Below are 20,822 nucleotides of genomic sequence, written 5' to 3'. Positions count from 1 at the left end.
TTGGGCTCCCTGCCTGGAGCCTGCTTCTCCCCTCTGCCTGTGTCTCTGCCTCTCTCTGTGTGTCTCTCATGAATAAATAAATAAAATTAAAAAAAAAAACTAAAATAAATTAATTTAAAAAAAAAAGAAAGGAGAAGTCAGTGGATGGGAGTAAAATGAGGTTTCATGGGGAAAGTGAGACCTAGCATTTGACCGCAGCCTGGGTAGGATTCAGCTAGGCCAACATGGCAAATGTGCTGCTCATCCACTGCCACTCTTTGTACCTTCGGCAGGCATTGCGAATCAAAGCCAGTGTGGCTCCACTTTCCACTGAGCTCCAGCCCGAATTCAGTGCTACTGGCAACCCAGACCAGTTAACAGGAATCAAAACTCAATCGCATTTAGCCTTAGGAATGGGGTGGGAGGTGGATATTCTGGCTCATGGAGAAGAACTTTCAAGGATATAAAAGGTGGGAAAAGGGCAAGTGGAAGTAGAAGATGGGGAGTGGCTGGCTGAGAGCAGGGTATCTAGGTAATCAAATGTGATACATAGTATTGGGTCAAGTCATATAAGATATTGAAAAATTAGCAGTTCTTGAATAAAGAATGTGTTTGAGAAAGGCTTGGAAGGAATACGCATAGCAAATACAGAAAATGACTGGGTGCACCTACTTTTTTAAAAAGTCTTAAGAAAGAGCCCAAACCTCTGCATAGACTTAAGGGTGATAATTCTTCTCACGAACAAAAGATTTCATAAGCATCCTGAATTCTAGGTTAGAAGACATATTCCTTTAGAAAGCATTGTTGCACTGTGTTCTCATCTACGGTGCTGCTGTTCACCGATACCAGTTTCCTGATTCTTTTTAAGTGATTTTTTTTTCCCCCTCTTTGGAAGCTTTCAGGAGAGTGGTTCTCAACTGTCATCAAGAATCAGGTTCCCTTTAAAAAAAAAAAAAAAGAATCCGGTTCCCTCAAAACAGATTCTGTTTTCATTGATCTGTGGCAGGACCGGATATTAGCATTTCTTAATGTTTCACAGTGATTTCAAGATGATCCAAAGTGTTACCATGGTCTGTGTTTTGGACTTTATCCTTATCCCTTCTGTTCTAAAATTCCACAATGATCAGAGTGGGAGTCCTTTTTTTATTCTTCTGAGCATTCAGGCGTCCTTTCCAGCTCAAAAACCATAATCATTAGTTCTGGGATGTTTTCTTGCATTATTTCTGTGATAATGTCTTCATTGTTCATTTCCAGATCGCCTATTGAGATAGGGTAACTCTTTGTATAAGCCTCTCACTTTCAATCTTTTCCTTTCTGTTCTATCTTGTGGGAGGATTTCTTCCTTTTTATTTTCCAACCCTGCTATTGCTTCCCTTTTTATTTCTGCTCTCACTAAACAAAACAAAAACAAAAACAAAAACAAAAACTCAACCAAACAAAAATCTTTTACTTTGAAATAATTTTAGGCTTACAAAGATTTGCAAAAATAGTACAGAGTTCCCAAATAAACTTCATAAAAGCTTCCTCTAATGTTAATATCTTGCATAACCAAAGTGCAATTATCAAAACTGAACAATCAACATTGTAAAAGTGCTATTAAGTATAGACTTTATTTGAATGTCACCAGTTTTTCCACTGGTAACAAGGAAAAAGAACATTATCTTTTTCTGTTTCAGGACCCAATCCAGGATCCCACACAGCATTTAGCTGTCCTTCCTCCTTTATCACCTTCCCTTCCCCCAATCGGTGACAGTTCTTCAGTCTTCCACAACCTTGACAACTTTTGAATACTGGTCAGTGGTTTGGTAGACTGTCCACTACTTTGGGTCTGATTATTTTCTCATGTTTAGATTGAGGTTACAAATTTTGGGGAATCCAGTAGAGGTGATGTGCCCTTCTCAATACATCATTTCAAGGATACATGATGTTATTTATTGCTGGTGGTGTCTGCCAGCTTTCTTCACTGTAAAATTACTGCTTTTCTCTTTGTGATCAGTAAATGCTTTGAAAGAGATACTTTGTGGCTGGGTAAATATCGGATTTCTTCTTAAGCCTTTGTCTACTGGCTTTAGCATTCATTGGTAGCCTCAAGTTTGTAATTTTTAGAATTCTTATTCTCTTAATGTCCCTTTTTTTTTTTAATTTTTTATATGATAGGCACACAGTGAGAGAGAGAGAGAGGCAGAGACATAGGCAGAGGGAGAAGCAGGCTCCATGCACCGGGAGCCTGACGTGGGATTCGATCCTGGGTCTCCAGGATCGCGCCCTGGGCCAAAGGCAGGCGCTAAACCGCTGCGCCACCCAGGGATCCCCTTAATGTCCCTTTTTAAATAGCATTCTATGTTTGTCTTCATGGATATAGATATCCATGTTGTCTTCATGGATGTATCCATGACGTTATCAGGGGTTGTTTTTTTGGGAGGAGGGGGGCTGCTTTTCTCCTGCCTTATCTCTTCCTCTGACTTTTTCTCTATTTGTTTTGGTCTCTATTATGTTAAGGCTTTCCAAAAACGGTTAATAGTCCTTGGCTCTCCACTCATATTCAACTGTTAAGCAAGTCACTATAAATCTTTTCAGATGCTTTGCATCAGCAAAGCTTGTTGACTGACGGATTTCACTGCAGGGTGAACATGTGGAAGCCACCAAACATCACCGTCTGTAGATCTTCTCTTGAATTGGTGAGTTTCTCCAGAGAGGAATCTTAACTGTATTCTAGGAGCCAAGGGGTGTGGGTGGAGGAGGTCTTAGCAATTTGTATGAGCTTCCACTTAATCCCCACTTTCCGCTCCAAACTTGCTACCGCCCTCAGCTTTGTCTTGTAATATTACGTCAGGGTTCTCTCAGATTCAACTTTGCCCAGGATTAAACCTCTAACTTTCGTCAGATAGAGAAACAGCTGCCTCACTGTGCAGGCTAGGTTTGACAGAGGAGGTCTATGTGTGTGTGGCAGAGGCGGGGGTGGGGGGGTGCAGTAGTTAAACTCAGCTTTCAAGGCTGCTATACAACTTCTACCCTCACAGGTAAACAGTGCTCCCCATTTATGAGTTTTTTAGGGATCTGTGGTGTGACTTCATTCCTATTGGCTTTTCCTCCTGTAGGCATTTAGATTGTTTTCTATACTCTTCTAAGTTTGTTGGTCTTCCACCTTCCAAAAATGGCTTGAGATCTTTCATCAGCTGAAGTGTACTCTCTCATTCACTTTGTCTTCGTGGATTTATATCATTCTTTATTCCTTACTCTCATTATTCGTGTGGCTTTTGGAAGGGAGCAGAGATAAACAAGTTTATTCAAACTACCATGTTCAATCAGAACCCTATTTTTTTAGGGTGATCAAAAAATAATTTAAAGGGGAACCTGGCTGGCTCAGTCAGTATAGCATGCAACTCCTGATCTCGGGGTTGTGAGTCTGAGCCCCCGCTGGGTGTAGACATTACTTAAATAAACTTTTAAAAAATGAAATAAGTAAATAAATAAATAAAATTTTTACAAAACAATCTAAGGGCATCTGGGTGGCACAGTCAGTTGATCATCAGATTCTCGATTTTGGCTGAGATCAGGATCTCAGGGTTGTGAGATTGAGCCCTGTGTTGGTCTCTGTGTTCAGCAGGGGGTTTGGTTAAGATTCTCTCCCTCTGCCCCTCCACTGCTTGTGCCCTGTCTTAAAAGAGAAATTTAGAGACGCCTGGGTGGCTCAGCGGTTTAGCGCCTGCCTTTGGCCTAGGGCTTGATCCTGGAGTCCCAGGATCGAGTCCTACATTGGGTTCCCCACAGGGAGCCTGTTTCTCCCTCTGCCTGTGTCTCTGCCTCTCTCTCTCTCTCTCTGTATCTCTCATGAATAAATAAAAATAATAAAAAAAAATCTTTAAAAAAAAAGAATAACTTTATAATAAAGAAACCTAATAAACACTACCTCAGTCCATTGATTGAGGTCACTATCAACGGTCGTAAGTCATAGTATACCCCCCTTGTGATAAAAATGGCATTTTACCTCTGTAGCCTTCCTTCCACCGCCCCCATCCCCTGCCCACAACCCTACAGCCTTTGTCTATAATAAGAAAAATAACAAGTTCCAAGGCACCTGGGTGGCTCAATCAGTTGAACATCTGCCTTTAGTTCAGATCCTGGGATTGAGCCCCACATCAGGCTCCCTGTTTAGTGGAGAGTTTGCTTCTCCCTCTCCTCCTGGCTCATGCTCATTCTCTCAAAAAAATAAAATCTTAAAAACACTGAAAAAAAAATATCGAGTTCCAACAGATGGCATCCTACAATGTACCTAATCAGTACTCAAAATTATCAAGGTCATCAAAAAACTAGAGTCTGTGAAATTGTCACAGTCAAGAGGAGCCAAAGAAAACATGATGACTAAATGTGATGTGGTATTCTGAAGATTTTTTTTTTTAAAAAGGCACTATTTAAAAGGTGAGGAAATACAAATAAAGTATGGACTTTAATTGTAAAAATGTATCATAAGTTGTTCATAGGGGACAACAGGTGTCCACTTTATGAGAACTCTGTATTATGTGCATAGTTTTCCTGTAAACTTAAAACTGTTCTAAAAAATAAAACTTAAAATATTTATACAAAACCAATAAATATTGGCAGCTCAATCTATTTACAGAGAAAACAGGATGGTTTGTGGGCATGCATAGGTGAATGGGGTTTTTGGTTATTAGTGATGTGGGCAACATTAGGATTCATCTCAAAATTCTACTTGGGAGTCCTAGATAGTTCTTCAGCAAATCTGGCTATGGTTGTTCATTCAGACACAGCGTGATAAATCATAATGAATCTACTTAGCTTAGCCTTCCTTATCGCCCAGCTTAACGTGAGGCACCCTGAGAAATGCAGAAGACAGAAGACCTTTCCTTCAGAGCTCACAGTCCATTCCTGAAGACACTTGAATACACATGTACACACACAGTGTGTGATTGTAGCATCTGCCTTGGGTAACTGCTTCCCATATGATCTCCCTCCCATTCAAACCTGGGTCCCCAGGCCCTTGATGGGGCCAGAAGCAGACACTGTGATATTACCTGGCCAACTATGTTCTCATTTATAGGAATTAATTTCCACTAGACATTTGGACTGGAAATTATTATAGCCACCTTGGTTGCTACTGATCTTCTGATTTCTAGTCCTAGTTCCTCCTGAAGTCCAACTATGCTTCCTACACTTGAGTTCCATCAGATATTCATAACTGACTCATAACAAATAGGTTCCCTTCCACCTATATTAGCTTATATAGGTTTACCTTATTCTATGAAAAAAAAAATAATTGAGGTGCCTTGGTGGCTCAGTCCATAAAGCATCTGACTCTTGAACTGAGCTCAGGTCTTGACCTTAGGGTTGTGAGTTCAAGTCTGACATTGGGCTCCATAGTGGGCATGGAGCCTACCTTAAAAAAAGGAATAAAAAGAGAGGCATGTAGGTGGCTGTTGATGAGGCATCTGATTTTGGCTCCAGTCGTGATCTTGGGGTCCTGGGATTGAGTGGGGCTCCACTCAGCAGGGAGTCTGCTTCTCCTTCTCTCTCTGCTCCTCCCCCTGCTGGTGCTCTAATAAATAAATGGAATCTTTGGGGGGGGGGAATCTGTGTATCTTTTTAAAATGAATAATATTTCTTCTTTCCAAAGATATTTAGCACAGAACAAAAGGTGAGTTTCTGGCCTATGATAACTAGGGTATACTTGGGAGAGGCCGAATCCTTACAGACATTACCAAGGCAGGCATTTACGGTTAGATGGATCGCAGAGGCCATAGTGGTCAGTATATGGGTCTCAGAAACCAAATTTGAACGAGCTTAAGACAAAAAAACAAATTTACTGACTCATATGTGAAAGGTCCAGAGGTAGAATGTAGCCTTAAATGAAAGCCAACAAAGATGTTCAAACAGAACTCCACTAGTTTACATGGATGGTCCAGATCATAAACAAATTGGCTCTATTTCTTCCAAACATTTTCTAGGACAGACTAAAGGGTACATTTTTATACCACGATACTTTAAAGTGAAAAGAAGCATAGCTGAGGTGTTAGCTTATAAAACACAAGGCAAAGTGGTTCAATGAAGGGCAGGGCAGGGGTTAGGATAAGACTTAAGGAAAAACTCAAGAGATTCTTTAAAGGATTCAGGGGGAAAAGGGGGGTCAGATTGGGAGTTTGGAAAGCTTATGCTCCTGTGCTGTTCAGGGTGTAGCTTCCCATTTCTTTATTTGTTCTTTCTTGAGTAGTTGTGTCTGGGGGCAGATTTGTGAGAAGCTTCATTTTTACTGTGGACACCATCCTGTTGCTCTGTAAGGTAACACAACTTCCCCTTTCTGAAAAACTCAGATGAGGAAGCTAGGTAAAACAAAACAAAACAAAACAAAACACCAAAACAACAACAACAACAAAAACAAAGGTAATCTTCACTAAGGAAAAGTGAAATTCAAGCACCTGGGTTTCTTTGTGTTTCTCTTTCCCAGGCCATGTGGTTTTAAAGTGAATATCAGTGTTTCAGTGACAGAGATGAGGACCAGGAGCAAACAAGAGGAAATGGCTTTGAGACTGGCACCAATAAAAAAATGCCATATCACACCCATTACAAACAGCATTTGTTATTTACTTTATGTTGTGCTTCTTTTAATCATACATAAACTTGAATCATCCTTTCATGGTGTAACAATCTCAAAACCTGGAAATGACAATGTCCAAACCATAAGGTACTGGCATAAAGTACAGGATTTCCACTGCTCAGATGTCCACATGATTTGTAGAGATAGGTTCCAAAGAGACTAAGTTCCAGCCAACCAATTACCAATTCTCATTTAAAAAATATAAATTTAGGGATGCCTGGGTGGCTCAGCAGTTGAGCATCTGCCTTTGGCTCAGGGTGTGATCTCGGAGTCCCAGGATCGAGTCCCATATTGGGTTCTCTGCATGGAGCCTGCTTTTCCTCCCTCTTCCTATGTCTCTGCCTCTCTCTGTGTGTCTCTCATGAATAAATAAATAAACCTTAAAAAAATAAATATAAATAAATAAATATGAATTTAGAGGCACCTGGATGGCTCAGTTGGTTGGGCATCTGACTCTTGGTTTTGATATTTTTTTATTTTTAATTTTTTTAAAGATTTAATTTATTCATGAGACACAGAGAGAGAGAGAGAGAGAGAGAGAGAGAGGCAGAGACACAGGCAGAGGGAGAAGCAGGCTCCACGCAGGGAGGCCAACGCAGGACTCAATCCTGGGACTCCAGGATCACGCCCTGGGCCAAAGGCAGGTGCTAAACACCTGAGCCACCCAGGGATCCCCGAAGCTTGGTTTTTATATGAGAACCATCAGTAGAGGAAATAGAGAGTCTAGGGCTAGATTTGGATCTAAACTCTATCTCATCTTAGCTATGTGGCCTCAGGCAAGTTGTTGGTAAAATTTAGATACCTCCATCTACTGTGTAAGGATACTTATAAAGGTAAGGATCAGATATGTTATCAAAGGTACTGCATGGCACATAGCAGGTGGCACATAAATAATAAATAGTATTATAGCTGTATCCTCATGTTTCATCTGAAAGCAAGTCTAGTCTTTTCTGGATGCATTATAAAAGAATTAAGTTTTTTAGGAGCACCCGGCTGGCTCAGTTGGTGGAACATGCAACTGTTGGTCTTGGGGTTGTGAATTCAAGCCCCACATTGGGTGTAGAGATTACTTTTTAAAGTCTTTAAAAATGGGATCCCTGGGTGGCGCAGCAGTTTAGCGCCTGCCTTTGGCCCAGGGCGCGATCCTGGAGACCCAGGATCAAGTCCCACATCGGGCTCCCGGTGCATGGAGCCTGCTTCTCTCTCTGCCTATGTCTCTGCCTCTCTCTCTCTCTCTCTCTCTGTGACTATAATAAAGAAATAAAAATTTTAAAAAAAGTCTTTAAAAATTAATTTTTTTAAATGCTGAATATATGTGATTAAGTTGACTTGTCCTTTCAATACAAGGACTGGTACCGGTATCTTTTAAATAAATTAATGTTAGGTTACCAAAAATATCTGCAATTACCAACAGTTTAGTAGACTGTGTGGGTATTTCTTACCTTAAATTTACATAACTGGAATCACAATCTTCTACCCTAGGCTTTCAGGAAAAAAACCAGGATTTCTCAAGCACCTGCCAAATACTCAGTATCATGAAGAGTGTAGTCATATGAATTATTAGGACTGGAGATTAAACATTAGATTCAAACATTAGTAGTAAGAATGGGACTATCCTTTCCTGTAATTCATGTGACAGTGAAATAACCAAGCCCTAATGAAAGATATCTCTTTAGTAATGTTAGAAGGCTATCAGTAGGTTTTAAAGGTAATTACAAAAATTGTTTATTTCCCTTGTTTAATTAACGCAGTCACTAGAACTTCAATCTCAGTGTTTAATTTTCCCCCAACAGTTTAGCTATGTCCAAGAAAAACAAGCATTTGAAGACTGGCATGGCAGATAACAAAATATTATTACCTTGTACTAGCTTCTCCTTACCAGATGGTTTCAGTAAAAACAGAACTCCCAATTGGTCTACTTGGTTGCCACTTCATGTCCATTAATACAATCAAAGTCTTGATTTTTGCCTCCTGTGATTCTCAACTGAGCAACTAACTTCAAAGAAAGAGCAGCAGAAGGAGTACTAAAGAACCACAAAACTCTCCATAAACTTACACCAAATACAACATTAGCACCGATACAGGTGACTTTCATGCTTCTCAATTTCTTTTCTTCCAGAACACCCTAGGATTACAGAGCCAACACTTCTGCTTTAAAAAAAAAAATAATAATAACTGTAGTCAGGGCAAGAAAAGGAAAACAGTATCTTTATTGTGTGTAGTTCTAACAAACATTCACTGTGTGCACATTCCAGCAGAAAGAGACAAAGATCTTTGTTCCAAATATGCTGAAATAAAATAGGTAAACAAACTCCATTATTGAATACACAAAAAGGAATGTTAATATTACTCGTTCACAGTTGAGGGTGAAGTAAAAAAGAAAGGAGGTTAAATAGTCATAATATTTTGTCCAACGAGCACATGTAGACTATAGGTACAGAAGAGCAGCTCCTAAACCTTATGAGTAAGATGCTAGATATTGGGTAGGTAACTTGACAAATACCTCTCTGCTTTCTGGAACCTCCCTCTGAAATCACCCCCACAAATTCCAAACCAGGCCCTTTCAGAGAACAACAGCCAAATGTGAACTAAACTCCCCATTACTCTTGTGATATCTGGCAACAGAATGAGATGGTTTAAAAAAAGAAAAAGTCAGTCTCTTGTTGAGACAAGACACGTCTGAATCTATTTCTCCCAGGGAAGGAAGTAATGAACGTTAATATTTCTGCATTTCAATCTCCTAAATGGAATTTAATCAGATAGGTATCGCTTGAGACTTGAAGCATGAGATACCATAAGTAATGATATACCTGGCCTATAAGTATAAAGCCTTTCTCATTGCTTCACATCGGAACTAAATGAGTATAAACTCAACAATGCTCTTGTCTAACAACACATGCGTTTATGGCAACTGCTAAAAGAACTTTACAGGCTCAAATTATAGGTTCCAATGGATTTTTGTTTCTGTTTAAGAGGTTACATAAGAATTAAACACAGTATCAACTTTGTCCCTACCACTTTCTTGTCTTTACAAATGTGGAGGTATTTAGAAACTAAAACCAGTGACTAAGGGGCAGCGCTAGGAAATTTTGGAGAGCTGGTACTAATATCCCCATTTGGGCGGCACACGTTTTCCCTCCTCTCCTTTGTGATCTCCAGCCATCATGTGTACAGTGTGGTGTACGGCAGCAGCTAGTTCTCCTTGGGAACAAACAACCCACCACCCCAGAGACCAACTCTCAGGGGCCAATGGGGACTGGCTCCACTTGCTCTCCAAAGGGGTTTTCATGACCTACCAAAGTTGAGACTGTTATGAGAATTTGAGTCTACCTCTTAAAATAAGTCCTTTTTGATGGACTTGGCTAACATACTCTATTACTTTACTGTTTACAAAAATCTCTGCAAATTCACACACCAGCTCTACCTTTTGCCTGGCTGTTCGTGCAGGCTGCAGAATAGCAGTAAATGGACCCCAAAGTGGTTTTTATAATACAAAGTGACATCAGTAGTAGATCAAAAGAAGCCCTGGGTATTGGACGGATTTCATGGATGGTAGAGACAAAGTCTGAAAATCTTTTCCTCTGGCTCTAAGTAAAAACAAGTCCAGATATAAACAGGAAAAGACATGCAATTTTAAATAGAAAAACATACCTTTTGTGTTGGTGTTCACCTTAAAAATATTTTTTTAAAAAAACCACCAATTTTACTTAAGACTATCACTCTTTAACATTTCTTATAAGCCAGATGTTTTTCATTTAATTTTGGAGACTGCAACATACTTTTAATTGATCCAAGTTATCTGCTGGCTTAGTTTCAGCCTGAATGTTCCCCTTCCAGGTCCTCAATACTCCTTTGTTCTTCATTTCTACCCCAATGTGGCCCATGTAATCATGCAGCTTAATTATTATAGCAATTATATCCCAATTCTTATTCAAAGCAACCCTTCCTTATGTCTTCAAGTGGGAGGAGCATCATAGTTACACCACTTTTCTTACATAATAACCAAAGTTTTTTTTCAATAAATTGTCTAAAAGTGGCATCTGATACAAAATATTTTCTAAAGATAAAAGTTTGACTATTCCCATATCCCTGATCTATAAAAGTCTGCCAAAAAATCCCCTACAATTTCTCCATAATATCATGTCCGAGTGTTCAAATATAAGGTTAATATTATTTTGATGAATTCTGAATTCACTCTACTCCAGGACCTGTGCTGAACCTTTTTAAAAACAGTTTCCATGGGCGGATGCTGCTTTGCAGGGCACTTTCCTGTCTTGTCAACGCCATGGCAAGCTGGCGGGGGGAGGGCTGCTGCAGAGAGGAGATACTGAGCAGTGCCCATGGACCTTCTAGAACCAAACTGCTCCTTGCTGCATAGAACAATGGCTCAGAAGCAAACTGGGATTCCTTAAAAGATGGGGAGAAAAATCACCACAGTTGTGTTGGCAAAAAACAGCCCATATGCTGTCTCCTCAGGTGCTTCCACAGAGAAAAAGAGGTGAAGTCAAGCCAGAGAAATTCCTGAACTAAGAAGAAACACTAACATAATTCTAAATAATGACCTACTCTTCAATTAAACATTTATCCAAGGAACAAAACTACTAGTTGGTTTTGGGTTCCCACCCCCACCAATGGAAAAACAGCAAAACCACAAATTAGAACCATGGAGGTAAAATACGGATGAAATAGAAAACATTCTGTTGTCATGCTCTCCCCCTTTTGAATGCCACTTGACTATGGAAGTTATTTTACTGGGGCTAACAGAAGATCAAATACTGTGTCTTTGATCAAGCTGGGCTCTCTTGCTTTTATAAGCAAGAAAAAATTCACTAAGCAATAAATAAAAAAGCAGGAAAAACCCCTGGTAAAGTTCTACAGATAGAATTATAAATTTGTCCCTCACCAATGAAAGACAATTGGAGGGAATAGAAAGAAGATGGCTAGAAAGTGGTGCCACACCAAAGCAGAGCATGACATCTTCAGGAAAGGAAAGAGAGAAAAAAAAAAGAAAAAGAATGAAGTCTTTGGTGCTCTTCCTAAACTCCCGTCCTAAAGTAGTGTCTTCAATATTTTGCAAAAGAAAGAGGACTAGGAGTTCACCCTATCACCCCAATTCATCTCTCTCCCCCTCCTTCTCTCTCTCTCTCTACTCCCAAGAAATACAAGGGAAGCATGGTTCTGTCCAGCACCACTTGGCGGACTTGGGCGATGACAAGGGCTATCTGCTCCATGAACTTATTAGCAGGGAGGACAGAAGTTCATGGCCCTTCCTAGTTCTAACAAACATAAACAAGGAACAAGATCATTTGGCAGTTGTGTTTTAAGTCATAGGTGTGCAATTTTACTTCATTAATTAAGACCCTTATGATAAATAATAGAATTAAGTCAGAACTAAATGTATATATACATATATATATTTACTTCAAAGGAAAATGAAAAAAGGAAAGCTTCAAAACCAGAGTGTGTTGCCCTGTTAAGAATGTCGAATGTGCATTCAAAGAATTGAAAAGCAGGCATTTTTACCAAAGGGCAATGTCACTAGGACATCTGGGATTGTAATTATAAAACAAAGTTGGGAAACGCAAAGGGGCTGGTGGAAGCCAGCAGAGAGAGGGGCCACTGGCAGGGACACAGAACAATGAGCAGGTGCTTTGGGAATAAGGCTCTGGGAAGTGAAGGGCTCTGGCCCCAGGTCTGGGGTGGATGTCCGGCCAACCATTTGGGCTCCAAAGGGGAAGCACATACTCGGCAGGATTCAAGAAGAGGGCATCGCTCGGCCTCCAAACAAGTCTCTAGCTCACACTCCCAATGGATATGCTTTCCAACTTCCACACAGTCTCCTCAGGATGATTTGCTTTCCGACGTGTAGTAACGGTACAGGAAACCTAAGACAATGGCGCCTATGATGGGCAAAATCCAATACGACCAGCAACTAGAAGTGGGGGGAAAGCAAAGAAGCCATGAACACCTGATACCAAACATTTGCTACCTTTCAACATGTACATTTTAATATTTCTTATAAGCAAAGAGTTTTGATTTACTTTGGGAAGTTTAACTGCTTTTATCACCCAAGTAGCAGGAAAAAAATAAAAATTTGGATTGGCACGATACTAATTTTTAAAATAAAAAACAATATATAGTATGACACTAAAAATATACACATATGTACACACCTCTTTATATGTTTTTACAAAGACAAGTAGTGGTTATTTTTGGGTTACAAGATTGTGGATGGCTTCAATTTTTCCTCTTTGTGCTTTGTTTTTATATATTCTACAACTGACATTCTGAAGCAAGAAAAAAGCCACCGTTTTATAGATATAATTATAAATTTAGAAACAATATCATCAAATACAACTATTGGCAATGTTACATCTGTCTCATGTAGATTTTCTAAATTTAATCCTCACAACAACCCTATGAAATAGTTGCTACTATTACTCTCATATACGTAGAGAATACAAGCATCACACACAAAATCACAAAGCAGAGGGAGTCAACCAGTCTGATCCCAGATCCATCCTCTTGATCTCTAGTTAAGTTTGGACACTAACAAGGATATATATCGACACTGAACACATTGAAAAGTGAAATAAATGGCAGGTGGCTTAAGAAAAATTGGGGTGCCTGAGTAACTCTGTCGGTTAAGCAACTGACTTAGTATTGGCCCAGGTCATGATCTAGGGGTCGTGGGATCGAGCCCTAATTGAGCCTGCTTGAGATTATCTCTCTCTCTCTTCCTCCTGCTCGAAAACAAATAAATAAATCTTAAAAAAAAAAAAAAGTTAAATAAAGTTAAATAAATGGCAGTTGGCTTGAGAAGTCCTTCCTGTAAGAGACTTTCCTTGGAAATTTTGGAATAAGTTGTCACTCTTCTTAAAACAATTCTTCCCTGGGGCGCCTGGGTGATTTAGTCGGTAAAGCGTCTGCCTTTGGCTCTGGTCATGATCCCGGGGTCCTGGGATCGAGCCCCGCACTGGGCTCCCTGTTCAGTGGGAAGCCTGCATCTCCCTCTCACTGTGTGCACACTCACTCTCTCTTTCTCTTAAATAAATAAATAAAATCTTTAAAAAACCAACAATAATTCTTCCCTAATAAAGCTCCTTAGCACTGGTGGTCTTTTATTTTTATTTATTTTTATTTTTATTTATTTATGATAGTCACACACAGAGAGAGAGAGAGAGGCAGAGACACAGGCAGAGGGAGAAGCAGAGGGAGAAGCAGGCTCCAAGCACCGGGAGCCCGACATGGGATTCGATCCCGGGTCTCCAGGATCGTGCCCTGAGCCAAAGGCAGGGGCTAAACCGCTGCGCCACCCAGGGATCCCAGGACTGGTGGTCTTAAAGTGTAATTTCTCCATGATCCAAATGACCTGCATGCCCTTCTACTAAGACATGTCCAGCCTTAGTATTAAAAGGTTGTGAAGCCAATAAAACCAGCTAAGGTTCAATAACAAAAGTGATTCTCCTTGCCTAAACATGCCTAGCACTTTGTACATTTAAGTATGGCAGAAAGCTGTTCCAGAGAAGTTTAGAATGTCAGCCAAGTAGCTTTGTGTAAAGAAAAAGAAAGCAAGGAAATTGGCATGTACAACAGCAATACTGCACATGGGAACTGTGAAGTAACGTCCCCATAAAGGTAATCAATTCAGATTATCTTGGAGAACAACCACAAGAGACAAAAGAGCTTGAAGGTAAGGTCCTTAAGAAAACTCCAAAAAGAAATTCTTCAGTACAAAAGACTGAGAATGGTCGACCACCAGTCCTCATACAATCCTCTGTAATACTTGTCACTGGGACAGAAGCAGAGGAAATGGATTTACGCTGCACCAAAAGAATTTTAGGTTCAACAGAAACTTCCTGGCCACGAGACAGAATGTCTCTTGGAGATCTGCTCATGTTACTGCATGCAGTTGTGACTCATTTGTCTTTACTGCTTTGTAGTATTCCACTTTATGAATATACCAGAATTTTATGATATACCAGAATGGATTCATTTTAAATTTTTTATTAGTTTATTAATTTATTAATTTATTGATTGGATTCACTCATTTTATTAAGGAATGGTTATTTGGGTTGTTTACAAGATTTCACTATCTTAAATAATGCTGTTATGAACATTCTAGTATGTGTTTTCTGGTATACCTGAGCACTCATTTCTCTCAAGTATATCCCTAGAAATGGAATTTCTGGATAAAAAATTATTCATATTGTCAAATTTACTAGATAACATCAAATTCTTTTCCAAAGTGATTGTACCCACTTATGGTACCCTAAGAGGGCCTAAGAACCTTGGTGGTTCACTTCCTCAAAAACTCCTCTTATTTGTAGAATTTTTAATTTTTGCTAATCTTGTAGCTGTGAAATATACTTTATGATTTTATTTTATTATTTTTAAAGATTTTATTTATTTATTTGAAAGAGAGAGTGTGTGTGAACTCAAGCAGGAACAGAAGGAGAAGGAAAGAATCTCAAGCAGAGTCTGTACTGAGCGTGGAGCTGATATGGGGCTCAATCTCACGACTCTGAGGCCATAACCTGAGCAGAAACCAAGAGGTGGACACTTAATCAACTGAGCCACCTGGAGACCCTACCTTATGATTTTAATTTGCACCTCTCTGATAACAAATGAAATCAAACCTTTGTTTCATGTGCCTATATTTGGGTTTCCTCTTCTGCGAAGTGCTTAAGTCTTTTTCCCATATTCTACAAAATTATTTTTAACTGATTTGTAGGAATTCTTATGTATTCTGCATAATAATTCTTTTTTTGAAGATGCATTTATTTATTTCAGAGAGAGCGAGCGAGCACAAGTACATGAGTAGGGGGATGGGCAGAGGGAGAGAATCTCAAGCAGACTCCCTGTTGAATGTGGAGCCTGATGCAAGGTTCGATCTCATGACACATGAGATCATGGCCTAAGCTAAAACCAAGTCAGATGCTTAACTGACTGAGACACCCAGGCACCCCTGCATAATTCTTAATGAGTGTTATGTGTAGCCTAAGCCCATTGCAAGTTTATGGCTTATGTTTTCAAATTCTTTATGGAGTATTTGGCTGAGCACAGGACCTTAATATTAAGGAAAGTCAACTTATTAATAGTTTTCTCTAAGTTTAAATATTTTAAATTCTCTGTCCTACACCTCAAATAAAAAAGAGGGAATACTTTTGTGGGGGGAAAAAACATCACGTTTTCTCTCTCTCTCTGAAACACTTCAAGTAGGATCTCAGAAAGATAAAAGAGTTCTATAAAATCTCTATAAAGATTTTTTACAAGCCACGGATTCCAGAGTTATCTCAAGTACCTTTAAGGGATGGCAAATGTATACCTTTCAGAGTTCATACTACTGTATTACAAAAACCACGGCAAGGGCTATTTGTAAGTAAACCTTTGAAAAAAAAATCCCTAAATACACACGCAATACATATTTTTTCCTTTCTATAAAATGCAATAATAGCACCTCCCCCCCTTAGATGGTTCTGAGGATTAAATGAGATTAAGTTTTAAGTGAAAGATGCAGAGCTGGGCTGAGCTACAGAGCTTGACTTCACAGTAGTTACTTGTCCATGCATTGGCCATTCACCCAACATGACTCCAATTTATGTTACAACATGACTTAAAAATTATGTAAGGCATGAACTTTTGAGATTACTCAAAATGACTGCAACTGCCAAAACTTAATTTTGCTAATAGTAAGGAACTACTGAATTTGCAATAAATTCGGCCCCTCTAAAATTAATTGTTAAACTGTACTTTTTAAAAATTGAGATATAACTAACATATTCTTGAAACACAGTAACACAATATTGCATTCATTTTAGGTGTACAACACAGTAATTTAGTAAGTTTATACTTATGCTTTGCTCACCGCAAGTGTAGTTACCATATGTCACCATACAACACTCAAAATACCCTTGACTGTATTCCCCATGCTGTACTTCTTATTCCCAAGTCAAACTGTACTTTTTTAAAAATATATTTTATTTATTTATTCGTGAGAGACAGAGAGAGAGGCAGAGACATAGGCAGAGAGAGAAGCAGGCTCCTTGTGATGAGCTCAATGTGGGACTCGATCCCAGGACCCCAGGATCACACGCCCTAAGATGAAGGCAGATGCTCGACCACTGAGCCACCCAGGCACCCCTCAAACTGTACTCTTAAGTTATGTTATACATGTATATTTACAGAAGAGTCTCTAGCCAGACATTATGTTGAGCATAAGGAAGTCCATTAAGGGTATACTAACCTTTTGCACGTGGCATCTTTCGAAGGGTCCTAAAGAAGACACATATTCAAAAGTTACCAACAAAAACAAAGAAGATTAATAGAATACATAAATCTTCCTAAATGTCTACATAAACTCTGCAACTAATAACATAACTTCATTGTTCATGCAATTTGACATTTATGAATCTAATGTACTGGGAGGACCAAGGATTCTATTTCTGATAACATACTAGTAACTCCCTCCTGAAGAACAGGTAAGGAAAGCATAGAAAAATGGCCTAAACTTTCTTAGATGAAAAAAAAAATGCTGTTGATATAAACTATATTGAAATGAACTAACTGGAGTCACAATAGTATGCCTGGTTCAGCTGGGCTTGCCACTGGCAGTAGCAAAGACTGTATTTTCTGAAAAAATATACTTAAAAAAAATAAAAACTTGTGACAAACAGATCAACTGTGAAATGCTCTAGAGCATGCAGATAATTGCTTTGTGGCTTATAAAAATGAACTGGTTTACTCTCTGAAATCATAATTATGATTAGAAACCCTAGGGCTTATTTAACAATGAAACAGGAAGAATGAAATTAAGGGGGAAAAATACCAAAATAACCTTAAAAACAAAATTTTGGCAATAAAAAGTAATGAACTACTGATCCATGCTTCAACATGGATGAACCTTGAAGACATTTATGCTAAGTGAAAGGACTTAGGTATAAAACACATCATGTTATACAAATACGATAGAAATCCATTTGTAAGAAAGGTTCAGCACCGGCAAATCTAGAGGATCTGTGGTTTCCTAGGGCTGTCAGGGCAACAGGAGAAGAATATGTGGAGGGAAAGGGCATGGCTGCTAATGGTATGGGGTTTCTTTCTGGAGCGATGAAAATGTTCCAAAATTGTGATTATGGTGGCACATTTCTATGAATATACTAAACCCCCCTGACTGGCATATCTTAAATAGGTAAATTGGATGGTTTGTGAATTTTATCTGATAAAGCTGTTATTAAAATTTTCAAATCCAGCTCTCTGGGCTTGGACCTGGCTGGGGGCGACATGGCCAAATGCACCAAGAAGGTAGGAATTGTGGGTAAATACGGGACCCTATATGGGGCCTCTCTCAGGAAGATGGTGAAGAAGATTGAGATTAGCCAGCACGCCAAGTACACCTGCTCCTTCTGTGGCAAGACCAAGATGAAAAGGCGAGCAGTGGGCATCTGGCACTGTGGCTCCTGCATGAAGACCATGGCCGGTGGTGCCTGGACCTACAACACCACTTCTGCTGTCACAGTAAAGTCTGCCATCAGAAGACTGAAGGAGTTGAAAGACCAGTAGAGGCTCTGCCATTTGAAACATTCCTAGCCTATAATAAATGGGTTAATTTATATAATAAAATTACTTGGGCTTGTTGTTAAAAAAATTTTTTTTCAAATCCAATTTAAGTAAATATTAAATGAAGTTCTTGAGTCCATTAATTAAGCTAGATACACAAAAGGCCTGCTAACTTACTGCCAGAGGACAAACCCATTAGCATAGGTTACTGCTGCCCAAAATTATCCTCTTTGTCATTATGGAGAAGTATGTGAAGGTGTGAACACAAATAACAACTCTGTTAAACCACAATTTTCAGTAATCTCCAAGAATTTCCAAAAACCCTACATACTGGTCTAGATAGAGATTGTGAAATGAGTTTTAATTTCATATATCCGAAACACTGCCATGCAAATGAATACATGCCCTAAACTCGAAAGACATTAGCCCACAGGCAAATAAAACTTTTAATAAAAAGTTTCAGATAAACCACATTAAAATACTACTATACTTCTTCGCGACCTTGATGATTACTGCTACCCAGGACATTTCTACTAGAATATCATGAGTCAGGTTAATTAAAATGTGTCACAAGTCAATCTTTGAGAAATACAGCAAATGCTTTATAAATTTGAAAGGTGATGGTTTTCGTAGTTATGGTAGTATGGGTATCAGATTAATTTCTAACATTGTCTTTTAAAAGATCCCACTACAGTAGCCATGAAATAACTGAATTTCATCAAGAAAATATCCATGGTCTTTTATGCCTTATCCACATATATACCAATGATTTTAGAACAAAAAAATGTACAGTCAGTATTTTAAAAACAGATAATTTGAAAGGCTTACATGAAAGCATTATGGACTAATATATGTATTATGTTTAATCTGTAATCATAGTAAAAGCCAAAGTTCATATAATTAGATTCTCTGGATTTCAAAACTCTAGCCTCTTTTACAACTTAAAACCTGGGATGTGTGCTAACTGGAGTGAACCTCAGGAAACAACTGAAGTGAACAATGCAGGAAGCAACTGAGAAAAGAAAGAGAGAAAGACCAGAGAGATCAAAATATGCTCCAACTGTAAGAGTTTCTAATAAGCAATAAAAAAAATTTTAAATATAGTTTTTTTTTTTTTAAACTAAGTACCTCAATTCCTGTTTTAAGATCATTTCAGCCCTAGAGGCAAAAAGGCCAACTTCCCTACCGCTGAAGGAAAGAGAAGAGAAAAAAGTGGACCCTCTCTTTAGGACACTGACAGCCAAGTAAATGCCAAACTACAGCAACTCCATTTTTAATCAACCATAATGAAAGAGTTGTTTAAGGCACTGCTCTTAGAAGCCAAGTACCTCAGCCAAGTTTGGAAATAAGCCAAGTAAGTTATTTTTAATTTAACAAAACTAAAAAGAAGGTTTTGTTAACACAAAACTTTCATTCACCCTCATTCTGCTGTTCTCTCTATGCTCAGCTCCCCAATTCCCATTTCCACTCCAAAGCTCTGTGCTCAATCTAATGGATGCTTAAGTGAAATTCCTACAGTTTATGATTGACTTTAACCTACCCCTTTGTGTGTTCAGGCATATCTGGCTGGTTATATCCTTGCCCACATTTTAATTTACATGTAAGATTTTTGGTCAGGAGAACAGGAACTGCTCAATTTTTGGCATGGAAAGCTGTAATTGCAATACTATATGATTTTAGTTATAAGAGAGCAGATCAAATCCAGAGTTCTTCTACCAAAAGCCTTACCAAGTAATTAACATGCATGTTTCTGGAATACACTTCCAAACAACTAATTGTTTTAAGTCTAATTGCTATTTTAGCTCAAAATTAACAAAAATGAACTGTTTGAATATATTGGTTTCTTAGGTTCAAAGTTCATTAAGGCTTAATTCCTTCATCAAATAATAAATACATATATACATTCATACATACACGAAACATGGACTCTGTAGGATAAAAGGAAATATTTCATAATATGAGTTGCCTTTTTATTAAGCTGCTCATTAAGTGAAACTGTCTATTGTCTTCAAGTTCAACGCTAAATCAATTCCCTCATTTATACAAATGAAAGGCTCAGATAAACTCTCGTTCTAAAGCCATATTTAATTAACTCAAACACAATTTTCTGACCCAAGGGCATTTTAGCAAAATCTGTAATAGCAGCCTTCTAAAGGTTAAAGAGAAGGAAACGCTATTTTCCAAGTTTGGAAAGACTGGAGGAATGCTTACCCATATGTAGAGTTTTCTATCTTGCACCTGGTATACAGAGATATGCTCTTCTAGACACTATTCCAAGAGGCACTGTACTGTGTGGACTCTCTTTGATATGGTTAAGAGAATGACAAAGAAATATAGTAATTGGCAAATGTATAGGAAGGGATTTGGGGGTCAGTGGGCATGGTTTCACTATGAAAACCGTTTTTTAAAAAACATGAGAAACACAAACTAAGTAATAGTGTACTCTGTCATCAGGACATTCACATAGGAAACAATGCACCAGAATTATTATTATAATGCATTAAATTATACAGATAGGGCATTTTTAAAGTGAATCTTCAGCCTAAACAGATTTAAACAGAAGGGAAATCTATTGTAAGGTGTAGAAGGAGATTTGGCAGGGGGGTGGGGGGGCGGGGGCGGCTTATGTTTTAATTCCTAAATTAGATGCTTGCTATTCCAAGAGGATTCCAAG

General features: G+C 38.7%; 2 protein-coding genes across 2 annotated transcripts in view; one reads left to right on the top strand and one right to left on the bottom strand.

Annotated features, from left to right (window-relative positions):
• Positions 1-8,780: 8,780 nt before the first annotated feature.
• LOC129497327 (cytochrome b5 type B) overlaps positions 8,781-20,822 on the bottom strand; it is a 36,562-nt gene continuing 24,520 nt past the window's right edge. The window contains exons 4-5 of the mRNA XM_055306146.1: positions 16,836-16,864; positions 8,781-12,521 (exon numbers count right to left, since the gene is read on the bottom strand). Of these exons, the coding sequence (XP_055162121.1) occupies positions 12,431-12,521; positions 16,836-16,864 (120 nt within the window). The 3' untranslated portion in view covers positions 8,781-12,430. The remainder of the gene's footprint in view (positions 12,522-16,835; positions 16,865-20,822) is intronic.
• Positions 16,871-20,728, top strand: LOC129497328 (60S ribosomal protein L37a-like). Its single transcript, XM_055306147.1, has one exon. It carries the CDS (start codon positions 17,873-17,875, stop codon positions 18,149-18,151), a length of 279 nt encoding a protein of 92 aa, XP_055162122.1. The 5' UTR covers positions 16,871-17,872; the 3' UTR covers positions 18,152-20,728.

The sequence above is a fragment of the Nyctereutes procyonoides genome, unplaced genomic scaffold (genome assembly GCF_905146905.1).
Source record: "Nyctereutes procyonoides isolate TBG_1078 unplaced genomic scaffold, NYPRO_anot_genome, whole genome shotgun sequence".
In the NCBI taxonomy this organism is placed as follows: domain Eukaryota; kingdom Metazoa; phylum Chordata; class Mammalia; order Carnivora; family Canidae; genus Nyctereutes; species Nyctereutes procyonoides.
This window is presented reverse-complemented; position numbering and strand designations above follow the sequence as displayed.